Here is a 24828-nt window from a genome sequence, read left to right as displayed (position 1 = left end):
TTAACATGCTCAGTGATGGAGATATTCAGGGAAGGCGGGTTTTGCGCAGGGAGGTGAGGCCAGGCCCTCTCTCTCTCTCCTCTTTCTCTCCCCCGCTCGCTCTCCTTTGGGAGGGTCCACCCCCTAGAAAACAAAACTTGGGGGGCCTCCAGCGCCTGGCTTCAGTGGAGCAGCAAAAGGGAAGCGGGAAGGAGCCGGAGGCTTTGCAGGAAAGAGGCGGGGAGGGCAGCGGGGGTGTTGATATTGCGTCCCCCCCCCCCTTCCTCCCCTTCCTCTCTTCCCTCTTTCTTTTTCAAGAACTCACCCAGCCCCGTTTTCGACCCGCTTTAGGGCGCCGTGGGCTGCTGGCATGAGAGGGGCCCTCCCGAGGCGGTGCCATGTATTGGAAGAGCAGCCCCTTGTTTGTGTGTAAACTGGACGGACAGAACTTGCCTGCGCTTCGAGTGGAGACCGAGAAGGTGAGCCGGGAGCCGACCGGGTCCTTCCTTGCCTTCTTATAGCCTTTATTTGCATTTTTAACAGTTTGGCCTAAAGCCGAGCAATCCCGGCATGGATTCGGATTGCGCCGCGCCTCCCACGGCTCTTTCCACCAGGCTAGTCTTTACGAAAACGGCTTAGGGGTTGTATTTAGAGTCCCGTCCCCCCATTTACTCCACCCTCGCGCCTTTTTTCAGCTCTTTTTCTTCTTCCGAAAGACCTCTTATCTGTCTGAAGGCGAAGTGAGACGTGTAACGTTTTGTCGGCGTTACACCGGCCGGCCGGGACTTTCCTGGGGGGAAAACAGCCCGAAACAAAACTGGTTTTCGGAGATGAAATTGATCATGATCCGAGGGGAAAGGTAGGGAGAATATTTAGGGCGTGGAAGACTGGAGCTGACTTTGGACTTGTCCCTTTATTTTAAAAAGAAGAATTTGAGGATTATCATCATCCGTTTTTGGCTGCGCTTCCCAAGGCGATTCACTCTGGCGCGCAGGGCTCCGGGGTCCTCCACTTGCGCCCCTTGGCTCCGATGGGACTCCTCCGGGGTAAGTGCGCAACTGAGCCTTGAGACTAGCCCACGGACACAAGGCGTTTTCCCCTCGGGGGTTTTGAGAAGCCGACCTCCGCACTGGGCTGAGTCGAGAAACGGAAAACTTTTCCCGCTGGAATTTTTGTTGTTGTTGTTGCAAACGTTAGAAAGCGTTGAAGCCAATTCGGCCCCCTTGCGAATTGGCTTCTTAAAAGGGAAAGAAAGCTTTTTAAAATGATTTCCGCATCCGCGCGGCATCAATCTGTCTTCTCCTTGTGCCACGACGACCGGGGGAGACGCCAAAGAAATGTGTTCTCGAAGGCTTTCCTGCCCGGAATCACTGGGTTGGTGTGATTTTGCCGGGCTGTATGGCCATGTCTCAGAAGCATTCTCTCCTGACGTTTCACCCACATCTATGGCAGGCATCCTCAGAGATTGTGGGGTCTGTTGGAAACTAGGTAGGTGGGGTTTATCTATCTGTGGAATGTCCAGGGTGGGAGAAAGAACTCTTGTCTGTTGGAGGCAAGTGTGACTGTTGTAATTAATCGCCTCAATAAGCATTTTGCCTTGCAGTTTCAAGGCCTGGCGGCTTTCTGTCTCGGGGGAATCTTTTGTTGGGAAGTGTTAGCTGGCCCTGATTGTTTGTCTGGAATTCCCCTGCTTTCAGAAGTGTTATTCTTTATTTATTGTACTGATTGATTGTCCACTCTAACAACCATAATGTCAGACTACCACAGATAAGCCACTGAAATCCACAAGTATGTGGACAATTTCAACAAAAAGGAGGAAACCATGAAAATTTACAAAATTTGGCTACCAGTATTTTAAGAACTCTAAAATCAGGACAGTAAATAAAGAACAGCACTCAGAAAACAGGGGAATTCAAGATATGAAACAATCAGGACCAGCTAACACCTCCTATCAAAGGATTTCCCCAGGCAAGAAGCAGCCAGGCCTTGAAGCTGCACTTTTCAATTAATTAAGGTGATTAATTGCAGCATTCACACTTGCCTCCAACAAACAAGGGTTCTTTCTCCCACCCTGGACATTCCACAGATAGATAAACCCCAATTCTCACAATCTCTGAGAATGCCTGCCATAGATATGGGCGAACTGTCAGGAGAGAATGCTTCTGGAACATGGCCATACAGCCTGGAAAAATTACAGTAATCTAACTGGTTATAACTCGAGGTTTGGGGAGGATTCAGGTCCCATCTTCACTGGCATATCATGCAGTTCAACTGCATTGGACTGGATTATCTCTACTCTTTCATGTAATGCAGTACAACTGTATTCTGAAACTCCACTATGGGCCCTTCCACACAACCATATAACTCAGAATATCAAGGCAGGAAATCCCATGATATCTGCCCTGAACTGGAATATATGGCAGTGTGGACTCAAATAACCCAGTTCAAAGCAGATATTGTGGGATTTTTTGCCTTGATTTTCTGTGTTATATGGTTGTGTGGAAGGGACCATAGTGCAGTTTAGGTGGAGTCTTAGTTGAATTATTTAGGGGGTTGCGCCTGCATTGACTTGTGAAGGCCAGTCGCAAGTAAATGGGAAGGCCTTCGGTGAGGCTACTTCAGAGTCAGGAGACTGCTTGCTGCTTTAATAGAATTAGAACTCAGGGGCCCAATCCTTTCTTCATCGCTTTCGCTTGGCGTTACTCTTTGAGCCCAAAGGAGGGATAGCTGCCTGCTCCCTTTCCCGTTAATGTCTGTTTATATAGTCGCCTATCAACTTATGACGACTCGATTAACTTCGTAGGGTTTGTCTTAGGCACGGAATCCTCAGAGGTAGCTTGGCCAGTTCCTTCCTCTGAAGTAGGGAGCCTGGTGTTCATTGGCAGGCTCCCATTCTAGTCCTAACCAAGGCTGACCCTGTTGAGGGCCCTTCTACAGAGCCATATAAACCAGAAAATCAAGGCAAAAAAATCCACAGTATCTGCTTTGATCAGGATTATTTAAGTCTACACTGCCCTATATTCCACTTCAAATCACAAAACGTGGAAGGGACCTCAGCTTCCTAAAACAGATAACTTTAGGAATGTAGGCCATTTTCTTCTGTGGGTGTCTTGTAATCGCCTGTCTACTTAAAGTTCGCATAATCATGTTTGAACCCACGAATTTCGCAAGCTTTCTTCAGGCAAAACATACTCCCCTGGCGGGTTGTCCATTGCCTCGGGGCCCTTCCACACAGCCCTATAACCCAGAATATCAAGGCAGAAAATCCCACAATGACTGCTTTGAACTGGGCTATCTGAGGCCCCTTCCACATAGCTGAAAAAACTCCCACAAAGCAGATATGCTTTGAACTGGGATATATGGCAGTGTGGAAACAGATGTTCTAGTTCAAGGCAGATATTGTGGGGTTTTCTGCCTTGATATTCTGGGATATAAGGCTGTGTGGAAGAGTCCTCAGAGGTTGTTTTGCTAATTCCTTCCCCTGAAACTGAGCCTGGTGTTTATTGGCAGTCTCCCATTCTAGTCCTAACCAGGGCTGACCCTAATTCGCTTCCTAAAAGAGATGGCCTTAGGATTGTGGGCCATTTTCTTGAGGCCCCTTCCACTTAGCTGTATAAAATCTCACATTTTCTGCTTTGAACTGGAATATATGGCAGTGTGGACTCAGATAACCCAGTTCAAAACAGATATGGTGGGATTTTCTGTCTTGATATTCTGGGTTATATGGCTGTGTGGAAAGGCTCTGGGTTATCCGAGTTCACACTGCCATATAACCCAGTTCAAAGCGGATAATGTGGGATTTTAGTCAGCTGTGTGGAAGGGGCCTCAGAAAGGCCGCTTATAGAGCTCCTAGGCGCCCTTCTCTCTTAAATAACCCCGGTTTGGAAGGGCTTGATCCGCATTAAAAGTCAACCCGACATGCCAAGCCGTGTCCAGGCCCCAGAGTAGTCCTTCCGCAGGTGCCCGGGGCGCCTTTTGTTCGGTTCCCAGCCCGCCTCGAGAGCGCTTTTGTCCCTCGCACCCTTTAAACGCCCTGCCCTGCCTCCTTCCCATTTGCGCGGGGGCTTTTAATGGCTCCCAATTAACCCCAGCTGCTGGGTTTCCCGCTCTCTCTCTCGCTCTCTTCATGGGACGGGGCTCTCTTTTCTTGGTTGAGGTGGGTGTTCAGAAAGAAAAGGGACCCCCTCCTTAATCCTCGAGTCCAGCCGTGGTTGACTCGAGAGTTTAAGTGGGCCATTTACACCTCGGAGGCTGCGGGCTGGAAGCGGCGGGCCGGCCTGTCCTAATTGCGCCCACGGAGGCATTTTCATTCAAATCGGGCGGCTTGGCTCGGCAGCAATTAGCCCTCAAGGGCCCCCATCTTCGCCCCGTAATTACGCCGGGTTGGCTTCGGCTGGAGCAGGAGAAGGAGTGGGTCGGTCGCCCCTCTTTCTCCATCTCCTGGCCGTCTTCCTTGGCGCGCTCAGCTCGCCTCCTGCTCTTCCTTCCTCCCTTTCTTTCTCTGCCTGCAGCTCCCGAGGTTCATGGCTGAGGAGTGCGGGCGAGTGGCAGCAGCAGCCGCCGCGGGAAGGAGGCGGAAAAGCGCCGGAGAGGCCGGGATGGTGAGTAAAGGCAGGCGGATTTCGAAGGCAGGGGAGGGAAGATTGCCTTCAGTCGTGCCAGGATGGATCTGGAGCAAGCATGGGGCCCTCCGGGTGTTTTGGACTTCAACTCCCACCATTCCTAACAGCCTCAGGCCCCTTCCTTTTCCCCCTCAGCCGCTTAAGCGGCTGAGGGGGAAAAGGAAGGGGCCTGAGGCTGTTAGGAATGGTGGGAGTTGAAGTCCAAAACACCCGGAGGGGCCAAGTTTGCCCAGGCCTGCTCTGGAGGATCGAAGGAGTGCACTTCCATGCCGCTTGAACTGCTGTGGAGCCTTGAGGGATGTCGTTTTGACAAGCCTTCCTTGCCAAAGAGTGCTGTGGGCCTCACCAAACTACGACTCAGGCATTAAAGCTCGCTCTCCTTCTAAAGGAAAGCACGAGGCTTGTTTTCCTCTGGCGTCGTCTAGTGCAGTTGTGTAGGCTCCTCCGAGGAAAGGCGGCCAACGTGGCGGGTCCAAGGCCAGCTCATCTTTCCCGCCCAAAGTCCCACTCAGGTCCTGAGCGAGCCTTTGCCTTCGTTCCCTTCATTCCTTCTCTCAAGTCGGCCACGACTCGGGGAGGCTCAAATGGAACTTAACTTGGAGTGCGTCTGCATTGTAGTCTGAAGGCGCCTTGACACCATCTTCACCCTCGTGGCTCAATGCTAAGGAATCCTGGAAGCTATAGTTTGGTGAGGCAGCAGCACTCCTTGGCAGAGAAGGCTGAAGAGACCTTGTAAAACTACACACACACACACAGACGCAGAGAATTCCATATTGAGGTGTGTTGTCAAGGCTTTCGTGGCCGGAATCACTGGGTTGCTGCGAGTTTTCCGTGCTGTATGGCCATGTTCCAGAAGCATTCTCTCCTGAACTTTCGCCTGCATCTCTGACGGGTATCCTCAGAGGTTGTGAGGTCTGTTGGAGTCAAGGCCAGTTGGGGTTAATATATCTGTGGAAGGTCCAGGGTTGGAGAAAGAACTCTTGTCTGTTGGAGGACAGTGCGAATGCTGAATGAATCACCTTGATATGCATTGAAAAGCCTTGCAGCTTCAAGGCCTGGCTGAATCCCCGCCTGGGGGAATCTTTTGTTGGGGCGTATTAGCTGGTCCCGATGGTTTCATGTCAAAACAGAGAAGCCACTGTAATCCATAAATAAGCATGTGGACAATTTCAACAGAAAGGAGGAAACTATGAAAATGAATGAATCTGGCTACCAGTATTTTAAAAAACTCTACAATCAGGACTGTAAATAAAGGACAACAATTCCAGACATGAAACAATCAGGGCCAGCTAACATCCCCAAGCCATTGCAGTCTTCCTCTTCCTCTACTTCTCCTCCTCCTTACTATTTACTATTTGACCCCCCCCCCCCCCTATAGTCACAAAGGCACTCAGAGCAGCTTCCAAGATGTTAATTTACCCTCAGGGTTGCAAGCTACAAAAGATAAAGACGACGTAACGCATAAGACACGGTGTAGCTGTGTCTTGCTGGCTGCCTCCCTCCCACCCAATGAGTGGCCAGTGGAAAGGCCCTTCAAGTGGTGCCACACTGCATTGGTTCCCCACTTCGCCAGGAGAAGCTCCTTTAGTACATACTTATTTACTCTGGGCGGCTTCTCACCTCACCTGAGGAGACCATAGGCAAGTCTTTGGGTATCCAAAAACGAAGACCGTGGAATTGATAGTTTGGTACCACTTTCTCTGCCATGCCTCAAGGCTATAGGATCCTGGGAGTTGTACTCTTTGACAGAGAATAGTCAAGATGATAACTCATATGAATCTATACATAATGTTGCTGTGAGTTTTCCGGGCTGTATCGCCATGTTCCAGAAGCATTCTCTCCTGACGTTTTGGGGTTTTATATATCTGTGGAAGGTCCAGCGTGGGAAAAAGAACGCTTGTCTGTTGGAAGCAAGTGTGAATGTTGCAATTAATCACCTTGATTGGCATTGAATGGCCTTGCATCTTCTTCCTGCCTGGGGGAATCCTTTGTTGGGAGGTGTTAGCTGGCCCTGATTTTTTCCTGTCTGGAATTACTCTGTTTTCTGAGTGTTGTTCTTTATTTATTCTCCTGATTTTAGAGTTGTTTAAATACTGGGAGCCAGATTTCGTTCATTTTTATGGTTGCATGACGCTGCAAGACCATTCAATGCTAATCGAGCTGGCCAATTGCACCATTCACACTTGCATCGAGCAAACATGAGTTCTTTTTCCCACCCTGGACCTTCCACAGATATATAAACCTCACTTGCATAGTTTTCCAACAGACCTCACAACCTCTGAGGATGCCTACCCTAGATGTGGGCGAAACGTCAGGAGAGAGTGCTTCTGGAACATGGCCCCTAAGACGCCAGGAGAAGAGTATCCAGGGAGTGGACATGGCAAAGCTTCCATTAGTATGCGTGCTGTTTTTTACGTGGAGACAATAGGAGGCGGCTGCGAAGGGGCGCTTTGGCAGGAGGCCTTTGGGCTGCTTCAAGGGAAAGACGGGCCCAGGGGCGAGGGGGCTTGGGCTGAGGGCACCCAGGGCCCGGCGCTAACCGCCCTCTTTCCGGCAGGGGAGCCCCGAGGCGGCAGGAGACGAGGACTCGTGCTCTTCGTCCGCCCCGCTTTCGCCCTCCTCTTCGCCCCGCTCGCTGGCCTCGGGCTCCGGCGGCTGTGCGCCCGGCAAGTGCGTCTGCAGCAGCTGCGGCCTCGAAATCGTCGACAAATACCTGCTCAAGGTGAGCCCCGGGGGGAAATGGACTCGTCGGAAAAGAGGACACGTTCTGAGTCCATCTATTCTGACCATTTAATGCGGTTTCGAACTGCGGCGGCCAGGCAACAAATTCCTACAAAAGCGCGCCAAAGGAAGAGCTGAACGGGCCTCATGGGGTCTCTGTGGTTTGTGTCAGCATCCGGAGTCACCTGACTCTCAGGCTTTCCTATATAATTACTTAGACGGCGAAACCACTTTTTCTTCCCTGCCGGTTTGAAACTGCGTTAAATGGTCGGTGTAGTAGCGAGGTTTTGTCTTTCCCTAACATTTCAAGACAGGCATTGCATTTTAGCACAAAGCCATGCTAAGATTCTAATTCTGTCATAATTTTAAAAGTGTTATGGAAGATTGGAAAATAGTATGGGATCCTAGGGTTGTAGTTTGATGGGGTCCCAGCACTCTTTGGAAGAGAAGGCTAAAGTCCTTCTCAAACTGCAACTCCCAGGATTCCATGGCACTGGAATCCTGGAGTTTAAAGTACACTTTATTCATTCTATGCTATGTAGAATATGCACCTCAAAGTTCAAATACTTCTCAGCCATGGAAACTCTCTGCGGGCCCTTCCATACAGCCCTAATCCCACAATATCTGCTTTGAAATGTCTTCTCTGAGTTCACACAGCCATATAATCCAGTTCAAAGCTGATATTGTATGGTATCCTGGGGTTGTAGTTTGGGATTTTATGTGGGATTTTATTTAGCTGTTTGGGAGGGTCCTTAGTTACCATGGGTGAAATCACAATCTCTCACATTGAGAAGAAAGCAAAGGCAATCTTCCTCTGAACAATTTTTGCCAAGAAAAGCCTATTGTACCTGACCATATGTTTCAAGCAACTTGAAGACAATACAACAACAATAACCTTTCAGAAGAAATTGTCTCACATATCACAGCAAAGGAGAAGGAATCTCGATGGTAACAAAAGGTACTTCTAAAATTCAGATCTAGGCTGTGTCATGTTTTAAATAGGACCCAAACTGAAGACAGTTTGAAAGGTTGAATTCCTCTCCCTTTCACTTTGCTGACATGTTTCAGAGAATGGCTACAAGCTACAGCTATTATTAATCAGGTATTTGGGCTACACTGTATTTACATGAAAGCAAAAAATGTTTCTTTCCAGCTGAATGTTTAGCTTTTAAACTGCAACAATGACACTATTAAAATGGAATTTTTGCTACAAAACAAAGCCACTGTTTGACAAAGAATTTATCTTGGATAGTAATTCCTTTCACGTTTAAACTACTGTGTTCAAATGATGTTTTCTGCACAGTCTATGTACTAACTCCATGTTTGTGTTGTGTTATGTTTTGGTAGCCACTAATCTAAACCGAAACCTGGTTTTGTTCTTTAAAACCTAGTAATTTAGATTTCACAATCATCAGGCAGTTGAATTTGGCAATTCGTTCTTACAAGAAGCTCAACATTTGGGCAGTTTAGGGAAATACTCATTTTCTTTCTTTCCCTCTCCAAATCCTTGACTTGATGTGCGTTAACTTGAACTGGCATGTTGGATGGTAATGAAACCAAACAAATTATTATAATATAAGGACATTATTTTATTTTTATGCCATATCTTTATTAACCTTTTGACCTCTTAACTAGTGAAAACTGAGCACAGACATGAGTAGGTATATATAAAGGAGAGAAAGAATATGTAAATATATGTACAAAGCATAAGGAAGAGTCAAACCTGTTAAAATCAGGATCCTACAAGAACAGAAATCCAAATGGGCAGTGTGAATTATCAAATAGAGATGATTATTTTTGAGTTTTTGAATTCTTACTTCTAAGTGGACAATAGTATTATTGTCAGTATGTATAGAAGAGGCATTTTTAATTCATCGGAACTGGTAACCAAACATGATTCTCCACCAAATATAATTTTGTGCCATAATAAAGATGAAAGTTGTTTTCCTTTGGTTTAATAGCAATTTTTCATTATTCTTTTACTCACTGTGCCAAATATCATATGGTAATTATATTAGAGGGCGAGCTATTAAATACAGTACTCTAAATAAATACTCAGTGTGGGATTATGTAACAAGATTAATATAAAAGTCTTCAGTTGTAAACTTGCCAGGAAAACCTTTTTATCCAGTTTCTGGAAAAACACAGTGTTCTAGATTCAGTTACTAATTCCCACTACAGTAGACTCACTGAATAAACAGAATTTATAGCTGTTTATTTACTAAACTCATTCTGGTTGGAACTAACAAGGTTTGTCCTTTGAAAAGCCCATTGAGTGCTGCCTCTAGCAAAGACTGTAAGATAGACTTGTACAATTTTCTTCACTGCTCTAAGGTTCTGATTGATGAAGATAAGATGACATTTCATTTGATATGTATGTTCAGTTTATATTTGGATATTTCTAAAGGTATGTGGAAGGAGATTATATTTCTGCATTTGTATTTCATAATAATAAATAGCCACATATTTTCCTACAAGTTTTCATCCAGGATATAGTACATAATTCCACCCAACAATCAGAATGAAGTTAAATAGTAGCTTTCAATTAACTTTTAGCCACTTTAACACTTCCAAAGTGGCTGAAAATATTTCATGTGTATCAGTTTCTGTCTGTCCTGAGCTGCTTGGTATTGTTTTGTAAGATGACTTCAACCCGAGCTCAGTAGTGCAATGTGGAATATTTGTTTCCCTGTTCCTCTTTTTGAAGAAACATGAAAGCAGCTTAGATCAACCAACACTGTAGTTGTCTGGAGATGGTGGAAATCATAGTTAAACATATTTAAAAGGTGCCAATTGGGCAAAAGTATACTGGAGAACTGTAATAGCTGTGATATATTATATCATGACTATCAGCAGGGAAGTACATCTATCCAGTTGTAGCCAGTGTCATTAGCAATGGTAAACTCTGGACAGGTTGCATTCTAGATTGGCAACATTGTTTGTACAGATACCTCAGCGATGTTCTTTAATAATAATTTATGTATATATCATTGCCCTTGTAGTAGTTCCCACATAATAACCTATGTAGCTTTTATGGCAGAATTTTGACCTCTGACTAAAAGGCATGTGAAAATTAGAATGTATGAAGAAGTTTGGAAAAACCTCATAAAAACATACTTTAAAACACTTTTTTGCTCATTAGAAGGATGAAATTAATAATAGACTAGGAACTGAAAACACCTGGTATTGGCCCCTTCTACACTGGCATATAAAATCCATATTACAGTAGAGTCTCACTTATCCAACATAAATGGGCCAGCAGAACGTTGGATAAGCGAATATGTTGGATAATAAGGAGAGATTAAGGAGAAGCCTATTAAACATCAAATTAGGTTATGATTTTACAAATTAAGCACCAAAACATCATGTTATACAACAAATTTGACAGAAAAAGTAGTTCAATATGCAGTAACGCTACATAGTAATTACTGTATTTACGAATTTAGCACCAAAATATCACAATATATTGAAAACATTGACTACAAAAATGCGTTGGATAATCCAGAATGTTGGATAAGTGAGATTCTACTGTATCTGCTTTGAACTGGATTATATGGCAGTGGAGACTCGCATTATCCAGTTCAAAGCAGATAATCTGGGCCCAGATAATCCTGGGATATAGGGCAGTGTAAAAGGGGCCTTTGTCAGCTTTCTCACCTCTTTCAAAAAAGGAGAATTACTATCCCTGTAACTTTATCATATAATGTGTTAAATTTTCATTTACTTTACAAATACACATGTTTTACACATGATCAGTAGATTTTTTTTAAAAAAAAGCCAATGGTGAATTTGTTGTTGTAGTGATTATGCATCTTCAAGTTGTTTCCAATCTATGGTGACCCTAAAATAAACCTATCACAAGGTTTGTTTGGCAATATTTCTTCAGAAAAGGTTTTCCATTACCTTCTTCTTAAACTGAGACTATGTGATTTGCCCAAGGTCATTCAGTGGGTTTTGTGGAGATTCAAACTCTGATCCACAGAGTTGTACTACTACTGATAATTGGCATTTTATATAAGGAACACCATGTTTCTATGTCATTGTATATAATGGGGGCTGAGTATTCACTGATTTCATATCTACAGCAGGTCATGGAACCAAATCCAGCAGATACAAAGAGCCTGATGTAACTCGTCTCTAAATCTATCTTTATATGTAATTTTTCCCCATGAAATTGTGGTGTTTACATCCTCATTATCTGTTCAATCAAATTTCATGTGATATCCCACATCCTATTCATTCAACACCATGTGTCTGTATAGCTGCTTTTTTAGAAGTAACAGAAGGAGAGAGAGATTATATGATGTACTGCCGAGTTACCACAAGCAACAGTTCTTCTAGGAAGGCAAATTGTTTCTGTGTGTGTGTGTGTGTGTGTGTGTGTGTGTGTGTGTGTGTATATATATAAATATAGTGTGTGTATGTGTGTGTGTGTGAGAGAGAACAATACATCTAATGTTGCTCCTCCAGTGGGCTTATAGTGGAGAACATGTGTCCTCCTGTGCATGCTGTGTTATTACTACTATTGTTGTGACTTTTATTTCTGGTTGCATTTAAAAATGTGACAAATACTTGTGACATTTATTTTCATAAAGCTCTCTTTATATAGGTCACTAAAATGTGCATTTTCTTCCTTCATAGGTAAATGATTTGTGCTGGCATGTGCGCTGCCTCTCCTGCAGTGTATGCAGGACCTCCTTAGGAAGACACACCAGCTGTTATATTAAAGACAAAGACATTTTCTGCAAGCTTGACTATTTCAGGTAAACCATATCTATCGAATATATTTTGATATTAAGAAATGGTGAAAGTAGACTGTCAAATGTTGGGTTTGTACATACCAGCTCACACATCCCAGTGCAGGTGCTGCACTTCATTGCTTTTAGCTGAAATGTATATCCAACTGCATGTTGAAATTCAATACAGCTGTATTATCCTTGTTAGGTTGTGTTTTGGCATAGAAAGCCACTATTAGTTCTTTGCTTTAAAGTGAGAGGATTGATTAATCTAGCAGTCTAAAGGATTCCAAGAAAAGTAGAAATGTTTAGGCTTTAAAAATTGGGTTCATAAAATGGACAAGTCTTTTCTGTTTCCATTTTGGAAACCCATTTGGCTGCTCATTCAGCTTCCTTATATCCTACAGAATTGGCCACAATATAATGCATTCTTTTGCTATGCAACTTTTTGGAATCAGTAGCAAAAAGACTCTGGCAATTGCTATGCCCTATGAGTTTATGAAGTAACAGACTCTTTTTAAATGTCAGACAAGAGGAATTGCTTTTAAATATACTATATATGCTCTCATTCCTGAGAATGCATTCTCTTATAAGGGAGTTGGTATCCAACAACATCTAGAGACCCACAGCATCTTCATCTCTACGATGGAACAAGACCATCTTGTTTAGCTTTATGGCTTTATTACACAAGGCTGCTAAAGTGCAGAAGAAAAGTGCCTGTTGATAGGGTGGACCACATAACACTGTGGCTGTCTCATAGTTGCATTGCACTTGAATTGTAATTGGATCATCTCTTTGTCATTGATGGAAAAAAGCCACCAATATATCCAATATTGCTGTTTCAAAACTTTTTTCTGTGCAATATTTTCTTTTACAGCAGTCTCAGCATTACAAAACAGAGAAAAGTCACACAAGAACATTGTGTGACTGATTACATATTTGTGGCAAAATGAGGGGAGAAAAAAAAACACAGTGTGCAGGTGCTGGGTAGGGCAAAACTGCCGGTGCAAAAATTCACATCAAAGTGCCAGCATCACACATTTGTGCCAAAGTGTGAAAGAGATTCTTCCAATAACAATATGTTTCCATTTGCTTAAACAATGCAATTGTAATGAGACAGTAGGCTAATATGATAAAGTACTTAGTCAACGGAGTGTCATTGCCAATGTCTTTTTAGTTTTGAGTGAGTTTGCCTTCTTGTAGTTTAAATGATCTTATAGAAAGGAGTATGAGTTTGGACACTAGGAAAAGGACTTCTACGTTGTCGTGTTTCTTTCCACCTATAACTAGCACCTCATTGGCTTTAGAAGGCAATTTTGGTGACCAATCTTTCCTGACAACTTGAGAGCACATCTGTGGAAGCCTTCACCCTTGGGAGTTTTAGAGCTTGGAAAATATAGCAGGATTTTCCTGAATAGATCCCAATTCTATTCCTTACATTATGCAAGGAAATGTCACCTGTTCTCAAATGGTCCTCAGGTTTCCTGCCCTACGACAGTTTGAATAGAAAATGCAATGTGTAGTATACAAACACTAATATTTTATTTAGCTTTTGTTGTTACTGGAACCTCAGTTGTTTAGGGTAGTATATGCCTGTTATAAAATATGTATTCTAATTTTTATCTTGCTGTGCAAAATAATTTGTTTAAGTAGAAAGCCAAAATTCTGCCTTTTCCCAATGTGAATCAAGAACTGCTAGCTTTGTCAGTAAATGAAAGGCAAAAGGGAGCATTCTGCTCTCTTCATAGTTGGATGAAGAAACCTCTGCTTCTAAAACGTCTTTATTCATTTTGTTCTCTTACTTAATTTGAAGATTATCTAGCTTAAAAGATTATCTACACAATTTGGCTGTTGGCTGGATCTTCTTTTCAGCATAAAAAATGTCAACTGATTGCAGCAGGAAGATGCTTTGGCCCTTAATCCTTAATAAGATAGATCATACATGTAAATCCTACTTAATTCAGTAGCATTTAGTTAAAGGTAACTGGGTAAAGAATGTCTGCCTAACTCTCCCACCAAAGACAATAAGAGCCAATAAAGCAATAAAGACATTGGTTAATGTTATGGAATCATGTTCACTGGCTTTGATAATAAATTCATTTACTTTGCTGTGGTTGTAAATCTTTTTGTTGATATAAGCAACACTCTGACAGTATACTTGTTAATTTGGATATGGCATACTTGACTGAACATTGTAATCCAGAGTAGTGAGCTATAGCCCTAAATTTAATTTACTCTCATCTAGGGTAAACCACTCAACAAACCAAATTTACACATTTGTTAGTTACCAAGTTTCAATTGACTCAGTGCATCTACTGTAGCTGGAATTAACAATCTAGGCCATGACAGATAAAGAAAAAAGTGTTTTTTAAATGTCTAAGTATTTTGTGTATTTATAGCTTTCTGTTTGCCTCAACTTAGACATTTTCTCAAGCATTGAAGTATTTCTATAGTACTGGCAATACTGTTGGGAGAAAACTATTCCCACAATCTCTTCAGAGCATCAGAAGTAGTTTGCGGCTAGAACAGTCTAAAACAGCTGGACTGTTGCTGTTTTAAATGGAAACACAGCTTTCTGTTTGTCCAAGGTTTATGATTGTAAAGTCAAGCTGTGGCCTTTCATGCTCAATAAAATCTAAGTGTGTCTGTTGAAAATTCAATGCAAAGAACTCGGGAATCATTTTAAATACAGATTTTACTGAAGGTTTTGAGAGTCTGTGAGATGTGTGTAGGTTGTTGACATATACTCCCCAAAAATCACTTTATAGGCCTGTTAATGAGTTCTGACATTTTCATAGAAGTTATTACTAGGAACTCAGGGCAAGCCCTTCTCTTTTGTTGCACTTAATTAGTTCAATCAGTTTGTTAATTTAAAAATAAATATAGGTACAATGTCTTCTTTGTTGTGTTTTTAGTTTAAAGTAAGCACAGTAAATTAATCTAGGCCAGGGGTGTCAAACTCATTTTCACTGAGGGCCACATCAGTCTTACGATTGCCTTCAAAGGGCCATTTGTAATTGTAAGACTGCATAAATGTAACTATGGTGCCTGACATTGAAAGCTTTGTGGGCTGCTTAATATGTAGTGGGTCAGATTCTGTCCTTAGGTTTTATGTTTGACATGTGTGATCTAGGCTGAGAGCCAGATTTACATTGGGAATCTATTTATCTCTTTTTGGATCAGTCTGCAACTTCTGTTGGCCGAATATGATCAACATCTTTAAAGTAATGTGTAGTTTGGGCTTTATGTGTTTTTACCTGGGGAAAATCCTTTTTTCTAATGGAACTACATTCTTCTAGGAGGTTTGAAATATTACTGCTAAAACAGCATTCACTAAGGCTCACTAGCAATGTTTCGTTTTGACCACTGGTGGAGATTCAGATGTTTTTCTTCAGATTACTATTTCAAACTCTTGTGTTTTGATTTGATCATGATTCCAAATTTTATATGGTTTTAATCTGTTAAATGATTGATATGTGTTTTAATTGCTTCTATATTTAGATTGTTTATATTTTGATGAGATGTGTTTTATTGTTTACCTGTGTGGCATTGATTTTTTGCTGGATCTATAAGCCGCCTTGAATTCGCTCTGAGTTTGAGAAAGGTGGGGTAAAAATGAAGTAATTATATAAATAATAAACAAAATTGGCTTTTAAAAATGTTATAATGCTTTATGAATTAAATATTATCTACTCAATCTGATAAACATGTTTCTGCACTAGATGTGAGGTACAGACAAAAAATGTAATCCTAAGTATATCAAAACACAGTCCATGTATATTGTTGAAACACCTCAAAACAACCTGCTGGTTCTTATATGATTTCTCAAGAAACTTTGGTAGAAATGAAAGAATTGTATTGCAAAAGGACACAAGCAAGCATTCATTTTTGTTTAATGAAATTAATGGAAATTAAGCAGTATACATCCCTGCTTTCAGTGAGAACAATATCATTTCTTATAAGGTTCAGGAAAAGTAACTCAAAAAATAAATTTCACAACATCTAACTGTGGTGAGAATTAAAATATGAGAGGTTTATGTGTCCTTGTTCTACCCTCATCTTTTTTTTTTTTTTTGTCATTGTAGACGGTATGGAACCCGTTGTTCCCGTTGTGGGAGGCACATCCATTCTACTGATTGGGTCCGAAGAGCTAAGGGAAATGTGTATCACTTGGCATGCTTTGCCTGCTTCTCCTGCAAAAGGCAGCTTTCCACAGGGGAGGAATTTGCTTTGGTTGAAGAAAAGGTCCTCTGTAGGGTACATTATGACTGCATGTTGGATAATCTGAAAAGAGAGGTGGAAAATGGTAACTCTTCTTTTTGTTGTTAGGTTCCTCTTTGTAGGTCCCACACCATGGTTTCTTTCTCATCTGAGACAAAACACTTTGCAGCAATTTTTGAAACTTGACACCATGTTCTAATGAATAATTATCTAGTATGCATGTAGGCTCATGAGAAGTTGGGTATCTGTAGCTTTCTCTTGGCTGCTAAGAAGAATTTTTAAGTCTTTGTATCTTGCAACAAGGGTGTTTCAGATTACCAGTTCCTCATGTAAATACAACTTAATACATTTTTGCGGTTACTTATATCTTCAGTATTTGTTTTCTACTGAATGTAACAAGGTTTTTCTTATTTTTTTAAAAAGAGACACCACTATCACAGCATGGTAACCCAAATAGTCACCACTGTCATGACATGGGGAAACAAATCCACTGTGTATGTTCTTCCCAGAGAATCTTGTGCAATGGGCTTAGTTGTTTAAACAGAGTCCTTACAAATGCTATATGTACTACAGCTTGATTGTATAAATTTATGCAAATGTAACATTTGTTTCCATTGATTTCTCCCAAATTTCAAAATAAAACTCTTTTTTGGTCCAGCACATACCATACTCTTATCTGATAGCTTGTTGACTGTATTCTCAATAAAGCTGGAAATCTTGCTTTGCAAGAAACTAAATTTGATTCATTTTCTCAAAAATGTAAAGCATTAGGCATGAGTACTCAAGTCCAAGGTCAAGGCACCTTCATAATGATGAAAAGATGATATTCCAGTCTTGAATTTTATCCCAGACACTAGGAATTATTTCTGCTTGTAATGTTTGTAACTATTGGCTACTATTGATGGAGGCAGTCCTTGGACTTTCATTGTCTTCTTTTTTGATTTCAGGGAATGGGATTAGTGTAGAAGGTGCGTTATTAACAGAACAAGATGTTAATCATCCAAAACCAGCAAAAAGAGCTCGGACCAGTTTCACAGCAGATCAGCTGCAGGTAGAGCCCAGGCTTGATCAAATGCTGTAATCAAAGTCAGCTGTCGGGTGTTTGGGATGGGAAGCAGGGGAGAACACAGCAATTTTATGCTGTGCATAACTGGAAAATGCTGCTGAAACTAGATGGATATGAAAAAACCACTATCAAGACACAGCATGCTCCTGGGATATTTTGTGAGCTTTAGCTCTTTCAAATGAAATAGTTACTCTTTAAGATTTTCTATTTCCCTGAAGGCAGCCGGTAATTCTGTCCAGTGGAAATGTAAATGCTGATCTGTTTTGACTACTTGATGAAATTCATTAAGTCGGACATTTACATCACTACATGTAATTACAATAGGGGACTAAATTGTTTCAGCCCTATGTAATATGAAGAGAGGCATTTGGAAATCTGCAGAATATAGCTTTACAGGAAATGTAATGTACTGAGTGTCTTAAATTTCACCATAGATGCCACAGCAACTGGCAATCAAAAATCGTGGCTCTTAAGAGAGAAAGACGGTGTCATGTTCCAATAGGGATAGACTGGAACTGGAGTGATGATAGGCCAATGCTATCTTAAATACACACTGTAATTTGACCTTCTGTTAAGAAATGCTTTCTTAATAGACCACATTGCAGCTAAGTAAACACAAACACACAAATGCACACTTTTCTGCAACAAAGTATTTTTTGGACAACCCTGGTTACTTTCATACTTGATGCTATGATACTTAAACTGGATATTTGTTATTGCTAATTTTTTGCATATATTTGTTTTCATTATCTCCTTTATTGTCTATCATTGCAAGGAGTTGATGAAAAGGAAAGTACAGTAGAGTCTCACTAATCCAAGCCTCGCTTATCCAAGCCTCTGGATAATCCAAGCCATTTTTGTAGTCAATGTTTTCAATATATCGTGATATTTTGGTGCTAAATTCGTAAATACAGTAATTACAACATAACATTACTGCCTATTGAACTACTTTTTCTGTCAAATTTGTTGTATAACATGATGTTTTGGTGCTTAATTTGTGAAATCATAACCTAATTTGATGTTTAATAGGCTTTTCCTTAATCCCTCCTTATTATCCAAGTTATTCGCTTATCCAAGCTTCTGCCGGCCCGTTTAGCTTGGATTAGTGAGACTCTACTGTACATGTAGTATCCTCTTCACTTTTGGCCAACACATATTAGGTGCATATATTTTGTTTCATGCTCAGTATTTTTTTTTTTTTTTGCTCTTGGCAAGACCAGTCATCTCAGCAGGACTTTGTGTGGCTGACTTTATTTATTCAATATGCTTGACATTTTAAAGCACACGAGCTGTTAATTGATTCTGTTCTCTTGAAGAATTTTGTGGTTACGATGAGAAGAAAAAAAATAATGAATTTAATGGAAGGTTAGAAATTATTTCTTTAAAAACAAAAAAATGGAGTAGTATTCCTAGATCAGAATTGGGAAAGCTTTGGTCCATCAGATGCTTAGACCTTGAGCTTCTAAAGCTCCATTAAGCATTGTTTTGAGGAGTGCTTGTCCCAAAATAACTGGAGGACAAAAGGTGCCCCTGCTTTGATATAAAGCATGAATAGATGACTGTAAATCTCCAGAAATGTTTGGACTGCAACTTTCATAACCCTTCACAAGTAAGTTTGTTTGCTAGGACTAATGAGAGTTGTAGGCCAAAAACATCTGGCCCTCGGTTAGATGCTAGACACATAACACATCCACTATACATATTTTTTGTTGAGTCAATAAGTCTTATCTGCTTGAATAATCTTTACCAAAACCAAGATTGTCACAGATGAATGTTCTTCCTTTATATAAATTCAGAAATGGAAACCGATTATGGCTTTTTGACATAAATACACTTTCCAAGAGAGGTTTCTGTAGTATTGAATGTGAAGCAATACTTAATACATAATTATTTTAACACGGATTTTCAATTGTGGAGAGAGATAGAAAGATCTGGGGCAGACAAATGGAGCCCAACAAGGCCGTAGCCAGAAAAAAAAAATTCGGGAGGGGGGGAGGGAGCTTTGAAACTTTTATTTTTGCAAATCATGAATAGTAGTTCCATAACGCAAAATAATCCATTGATAAACTTCAGTGGACACTCAAGACAGATAAACTTCAGTGGACACCAGTTAAAATTCATGAGTAAACCAGTTTTAAAAAAAAAAAACAGAAAATGGGGGGGGGGGGTTGAACCCCTAACCTCTTCCCCCTTGGCTACAGCCCTGGAGCCCAACTCTACAGTAGTTGTATAGAAGGGAAATATCAGCATGACTGTCTACACTTGCTGAAACAGCTGGATTTCTGAACAACTGTTAAAGCTTTAAAGAAGACCCGTTGCCATTTCCATGTGGCCAACTTAGTGTCATTAACTTTCACTAGTCGTTTTAATCATTGAGGTCAAGAGTGGGGAATCTGAGGCCTTCCTGATGTTTGACTACAATCACTATCACCCTGTTGAATGGCCATGCCAGTGGGGCTAAAAGGAGTTCTAATCCAATTACATCTGGATCCTTGACTTAAATGCCATCAGTATATGCCATGTCAAATCTATACTTTTTCATACCTCTTAAATATATTTAAAACTGAAATTTTAAGCATGGTTATTTGGAAACAAGTATTACTGAGCTCAGTGGGAATTGCTTCTATATAGATACACACACAGTTATGCTATGCAGTAATAAAATGCTTTAATATACATTAAAATATACCCCAGCTTTCTGGGCAAAATACCTACTCAAGCTGGTTATAAGTTAGATAAAACAATGTAATAGAAAAAAGTATAAATGAAACAATTAATCAACAATAGTTAAAAACATTTAAAAGTACTTGAATACAGAAACAGAACAAAAATAAAAACATAATATGAGGAAAATTAAATTTATTTTAGTTAACTCAGCCCCAAAGCCTTCCCTAGATAGTTTGCTAGAACAATGAATGGAATAAATCCTTTCCCTCCAGAATCACTGCCATCCTAGAAATTGCAGAGCAAGTTTTGAGGATGGAAGTAATTTTCGGGAGAAAGTGTTCACTCCATTCATTGTTCAGTTGACAGAAGCTGTTCTGGTGAAGGAATCATTCCATTGGATCCTGGCAACTATTTCTGAAAGAAAGCATAAGAAATAAGCAAACTGGTTAAAAGTTTCTGCAGAAAAAAAGTAAACAAGCATTGGATCCCTTAGATTATGCGTTAATAAAAGATAACCTTTAACAATAAAAAGGTCAGGGAGACCAGCCATTCAAATGCTTTGTAAAACATACTCAACCTATTAAAATAATTTACTTCATAATAATAAACTTTGCTGTTTCACAGAAATCAATAGGCATGAAAGCAGGCATGATTGCCTATCCATATTAATTCATTGGTATCCACATGTGATCAACTTAAATCACAATTCTGTTTTCTATCTTATGAAGAAATGGGTTTTGCTAAATAATTTTTAGGATGGTATAAACTTTTATTTTTAATCCCATACATGTCTACACTGAAGCAGGTCTAATCCATGACTAATTTTTCAATAACAGATGGCTATCCACTCTGTTTAAAAACATTCAGTGAATTAGAGTTAATTAATTTCATTACACGTTCTGTTAATGTCATCTGAAAATACTTCCGTGTATTTAGGTCTACCTGAACTATTGTTGGGCTATTAAATAACAGATGAACCATAACATATTCTTGCCAAAGATTCAAAGCTTAATTAGCCAAAACTTGAGGGCAGTAGTAAAGAACAAGCTGTTGGTGATAATCCTTTTATAACAGGGCTCACTTTTTACTTTTTTGAGGATGGTAACCTCACCAATGAGTAATTTTTAATCATGTCATTCTGTTTAATATGTTTTATGGGTGTAACTTGGAATAATAAAGTAGTATAGCTGTTTTCAAGGCTCTTTCCAGTTCTGTATCACATTAAATTTTTTTCATGCATATGCAACCATTGCAGATGGCATGTCTATTGCCACTGTGTAAGGCAAAACTAGTTCTTGTCACATGAAAGATTTTTCATATATATATATGAAATTGAGTTTTCTCATGATCACATTTATTCTTCATTGACAGATAAGCAGAATCCAGCTTTAATGTTATTTTAGTTAATATAACCAACACTTGGGCTTATCTTGTCATTAGGTAGGCTTAGCTTGTCTCATTGTGATTACACAGTCCTGTTATATGGAAAAATGTACGCCTCAAAACTGTTATTGAAGGATGAAGCATGACTGCATCTAGATATCTATGCAGTCTTTGCTAAAACTTCAAATTACCATTTAAAAGTTTAAAAAATACTTCTTGCATTTTCCAGGTAATGCAAGCACAGTTTGCTCAGGACAACAACCCAGATGCACAAACACTTCAAAAACTGGCAGAAAGAACAGGCTTGAGCAGGCGTGTGATACAGGTAACTGTACTTCAGTTACTTCACAAGTACTGTGAGCAAAGCTCCTCTGCTTATAAAACTCCAAAGGACAGTTTTCCTGCTAGAAACAGATATTGTGTAATATCTTGCAGCACTTAAAAAGTTTATTTTTCAGGAGGGAATCCCACAGCTAATCTTTTCCATCAGATTCTTTTCTACATTGTTGAAAGAACATGATTTAAGGCTGTCTTATATGTCCCAAGAGCAATGTGAGTGATAATGATCCACAGTGAACATGGAGACCAAAAGCGTACAGAGAACTCTTCATATTTTAGATGTTACAAACTTCATATGATTTATTTCCTTTATACCCGATATACTATTGCATCTGGCATAGTGGGTTTATATCCACAATGTACAATTAAGTGAAAGCACACAAAATATGAAAAAAAAAACCAGACTGAAGTGACTGTTAGATTAATTATGTTGCATAGCACGTGATTAAATTACATTTAAATGCCTGCTTATGAATAAAATTGACATGTTTTGTGTCTTCCCATTTTCCAGGTGTGGTTTCAGAACTGCAGAGCACGCCACAAGAAACACGTTAGCCCCAATCATTCATCTACAACTCCTGTTACGACAGTCCAGCCTTCCAGGCTTTCTCCACCCATGTTGGAAGAAATGGCATATTCAGCGTATGTACCCCAAGATGGGACAATGTTAACTGCTCTGCATAGTTACATGGATGGTAGGTATAGTAGCTTGCTATAACTACTTTATGGACTTGAGAAGAAAATGTGAAATACATCTTTTAGCTCAGGCTGGGGCACCAAGCAACCCACAGAAAGTTATCAACACAAAATATGTCCTTGAGATATCCTAATTTTCTGGGGGTGAGGTATTCAAAAGTCTGTAGACATCTACTTAGATAGGGATGTTTTAGACTGATGGCAGAATTTGCTAATAGTTTAGAAATCCAGGAAAATATCTGCATATAGTATTTCTCCCTAATTGCCTTTATTGTCCTCTTACTGACTCACGGAAGTGACGAGGTCATTATGATCACCTTGGTGCTTCTTTGGCAATGGAGATCTCTTGGGGAAAAATGGGCTCATGCTTAAGGAAGCATGAGAGGCATCTGAAACAAATTTGGAATAACAAGTACTTTATCATGGCTTTCCCCATGTGGGTCCACCATTTCTTTGTCACCAGAATGACATAAAAATGGGCACTGGATCTTAATTAAAATGTTACAGAATACACATCAGCTTGTGTTTTTAGACTTCCATTACACAAAGTTATATTAATAATGCTTTTCATCAATTCTCAGTAGAAGATACATTTTCTGCCCTTGCCCTAACAGCTAGACATACACATGAGTTGCACACAAGTTACTAAAAGAAAATGTGACTTCTCAACATACATAGGGGTTATTGTTAGAGCTAGACAAATGGTAGAGTTGCTGCCTTTGTGTCAGTTAACACACATTTTGATGACAATAGAGCCTTATTTGACTACAGTTATGTGTAACTTTTTATATATAGTTCCTATAGTCACATTTTTGCTATTCATCGGCATGCATTCAGTGACTATAAAGGGAGGTCACTTTTAGGGTATAAGTGTTGCCTCTAGAAGAAAGTGGGACAGTATTCTTCCTTAATTAAATTGTAACCATATTTTGGGTTACAGCAATTTGAATATAACTTTGAATATGCCATTAACTTGTGATAGAAAAACTAATGATTAAAAAAAAATCCAGGACATCACTTGATGCATGAGCTAAATCATTATTTATTAATCAAGTTTCATCTCTCCAAATTTTAAAATGTTCATGTCATTGCTGAATTGTTTTAAAAGAACAATAAGAATGCCATAAATAAATTATTATTTATGTTGCACTCAAAACACACTCACACTGCACAAGCTAACCGGTATACGTAGCTTAAAGGAGGACAAGGTCAAGATGTGACACTTATTCCAGATCAAAAGGGAGGTGTTCTACTTCTACCAGAACCAGTGGTGACTCCCCCCTGGCTTTAATATCTTTCATCTTTCAAAGCAGGCTTTAAAGGGCTTCATTCTATCACAAAAACTGGACATCAACTTTATCTGTAATAAAATGCCTTCATCACCACCTGCAGAATTGTTCATATGGGAAGACCATGCACCAGCTAGAGTGTAAGGAAGAAATCTTTCTTGTTGTAGAAAAAAAAGGACTCTTTCAGAAGCTGGTGACATGCATGCCACTTGCCGGAGTCCCAGCCCTGTCAATGCAGTTGGATTTTTATTCACAAGTAATATTTTTCTACTTCCAGTCAGGCTGACCAGCAAATCTTTCTATTTTTGTAGCTCATTCACCTTCTGCTCTTGGACTCCAGCCTCTGTTACCCCATTCAATGACACAGCTGCCAATAAGTCACAGCTAATGCATTTCTTTCAGGGACATGAGACTAAGGAAGTACCTTGTGTCACCTATTATACTCTGTCATTGAAAATCAGTTTAAACTTAAATAGCATCCAAAGCAATTGGAAGACCATTTTGTTGCCCAGGTATGTAAGTATAGTTGGCCTGCAAGACACTTTTATGGCTTTCTCCATAAATATGTTTACAAGACTTATTAAAAAGGAACACCTTTTTTGTATTGTCTGGAAGTAGTCCATTCTAGCTATGTGTTTGTTAATTTATTTATCATCAAAAGAGCACTTTGCCTAAAATACAAGATTGACAATTGTGCAAAATGTTTACAATTCTTTGTGAAATTGTAGTTCATCATTAGTTTGTATCTGTAAGTTATTGTTATTAAAGTATTACTTGTATTTGAGTTACATGCAGCCTATACTTTGAAGCTTATGCCCATGAATTGGCAAAAGTTCATTTGCCAGCATTCTCCAGATGACCTAAATAAAACCTTCTGTTGTAGCATGCCAAACAAAAACATTCCTGTGTTAGTGGTATAATTGTGTGTGTTTACAAAGGACTGTGTGACTTTACTAGTTAAGCCTGTAAGGAAAGAGCACTCTACTCATGTAAATATGAAATGATTTGGCAGCCACTTCTGAACTCATGGTTACATTTGATACATAAATTATTTAACTCTTTATGGTATTGAAACATCAATGATAAACATTATAAGATTGAAAAATTGG

At 40.1% G+C, this 24828-nt stretch overlaps 2 protein-coding genes across 7 annotated transcripts in view; one reads left to right on the top strand and one right to left on the bottom strand.

Moving 5' to 3' along the window:
• LOC134298704 (actin nucleation-promoting factor WASL-like) overlaps nt 1-379 on the bottom strand; it is a 31153-nt gene extending 30774 nt beyond the window's left edge. Inside the window, exons 1-2 of the mRNA XM_062979766.1 lie at nt 305-379; nt 138-201 (exon numbers count right to left, since the gene is read on the bottom strand). Of these exons, the coding sequence (XP_062835836.1) occupies nt 138-201; nt 305-379 (139 nt within the window). The remainder of the gene's footprint in view (nt 1-137; nt 202-304) is intronic.
• On the top strand, nt 21-24619 carry lhx8 (LIM homeobox 8). 6 transcript variants are annotated; one of them, XM_062978143.1, is made up of 11 exons: nt 21-53; nt 331-458; nt 906-1025; nt 4491-4580; nt 7159-7323; nt 11964-12085; nt 16144-16364; nt 17227-17330; nt 21625-21720; nt 22246-22429; nt 24031-24619. In XM_062978143.1, the coding sequence occupies exons 2-11, from the start codon at nt 378-380 to the stop codon at nt 24105-24107; spliced, it is 1260 nt and encodes a 419-aa protein (XP_062834213.1). In that variant the 5' UTR covers nt 21-53; nt 331-377; the 3' UTR covers nt 24108-24619. The 6 variants fall into 6 exon arrangements, with proteins under 6 accessions (XP_062834213.1, XP_062834214.1, XP_062834212.1 ...); XM_062978144.1 differs by lacking the exon at nt 21-53 and having other exon boundaries at nt 111-458; nt 23741-24619; XM_062978142.1 differs by lacking the exon at nt 21-53 and having other exon boundaries at nt 113-458.
• Nucleotides 24620-24828: the final 209 nt, after the last annotated feature.

The sequence above is a fragment of the Anolis carolinensis genome, chromosome 4, assembly GCF_035594765.1.
Source record: "Anolis carolinensis isolate JA03-04 chromosome 4, rAnoCar3.1.pri, whole genome shotgun sequence".
Classification (NCBI taxonomy): domain Eukaryota; kingdom Metazoa; phylum Chordata; class Lepidosauria; order Squamata; family Dactyloidae; genus Anolis; species Anolis carolinensis.
The sequence above is the reverse complement of the archived record's forward strand: the minus strand, read 5'-3'. Positions and strand labels throughout refer to the sequence as shown.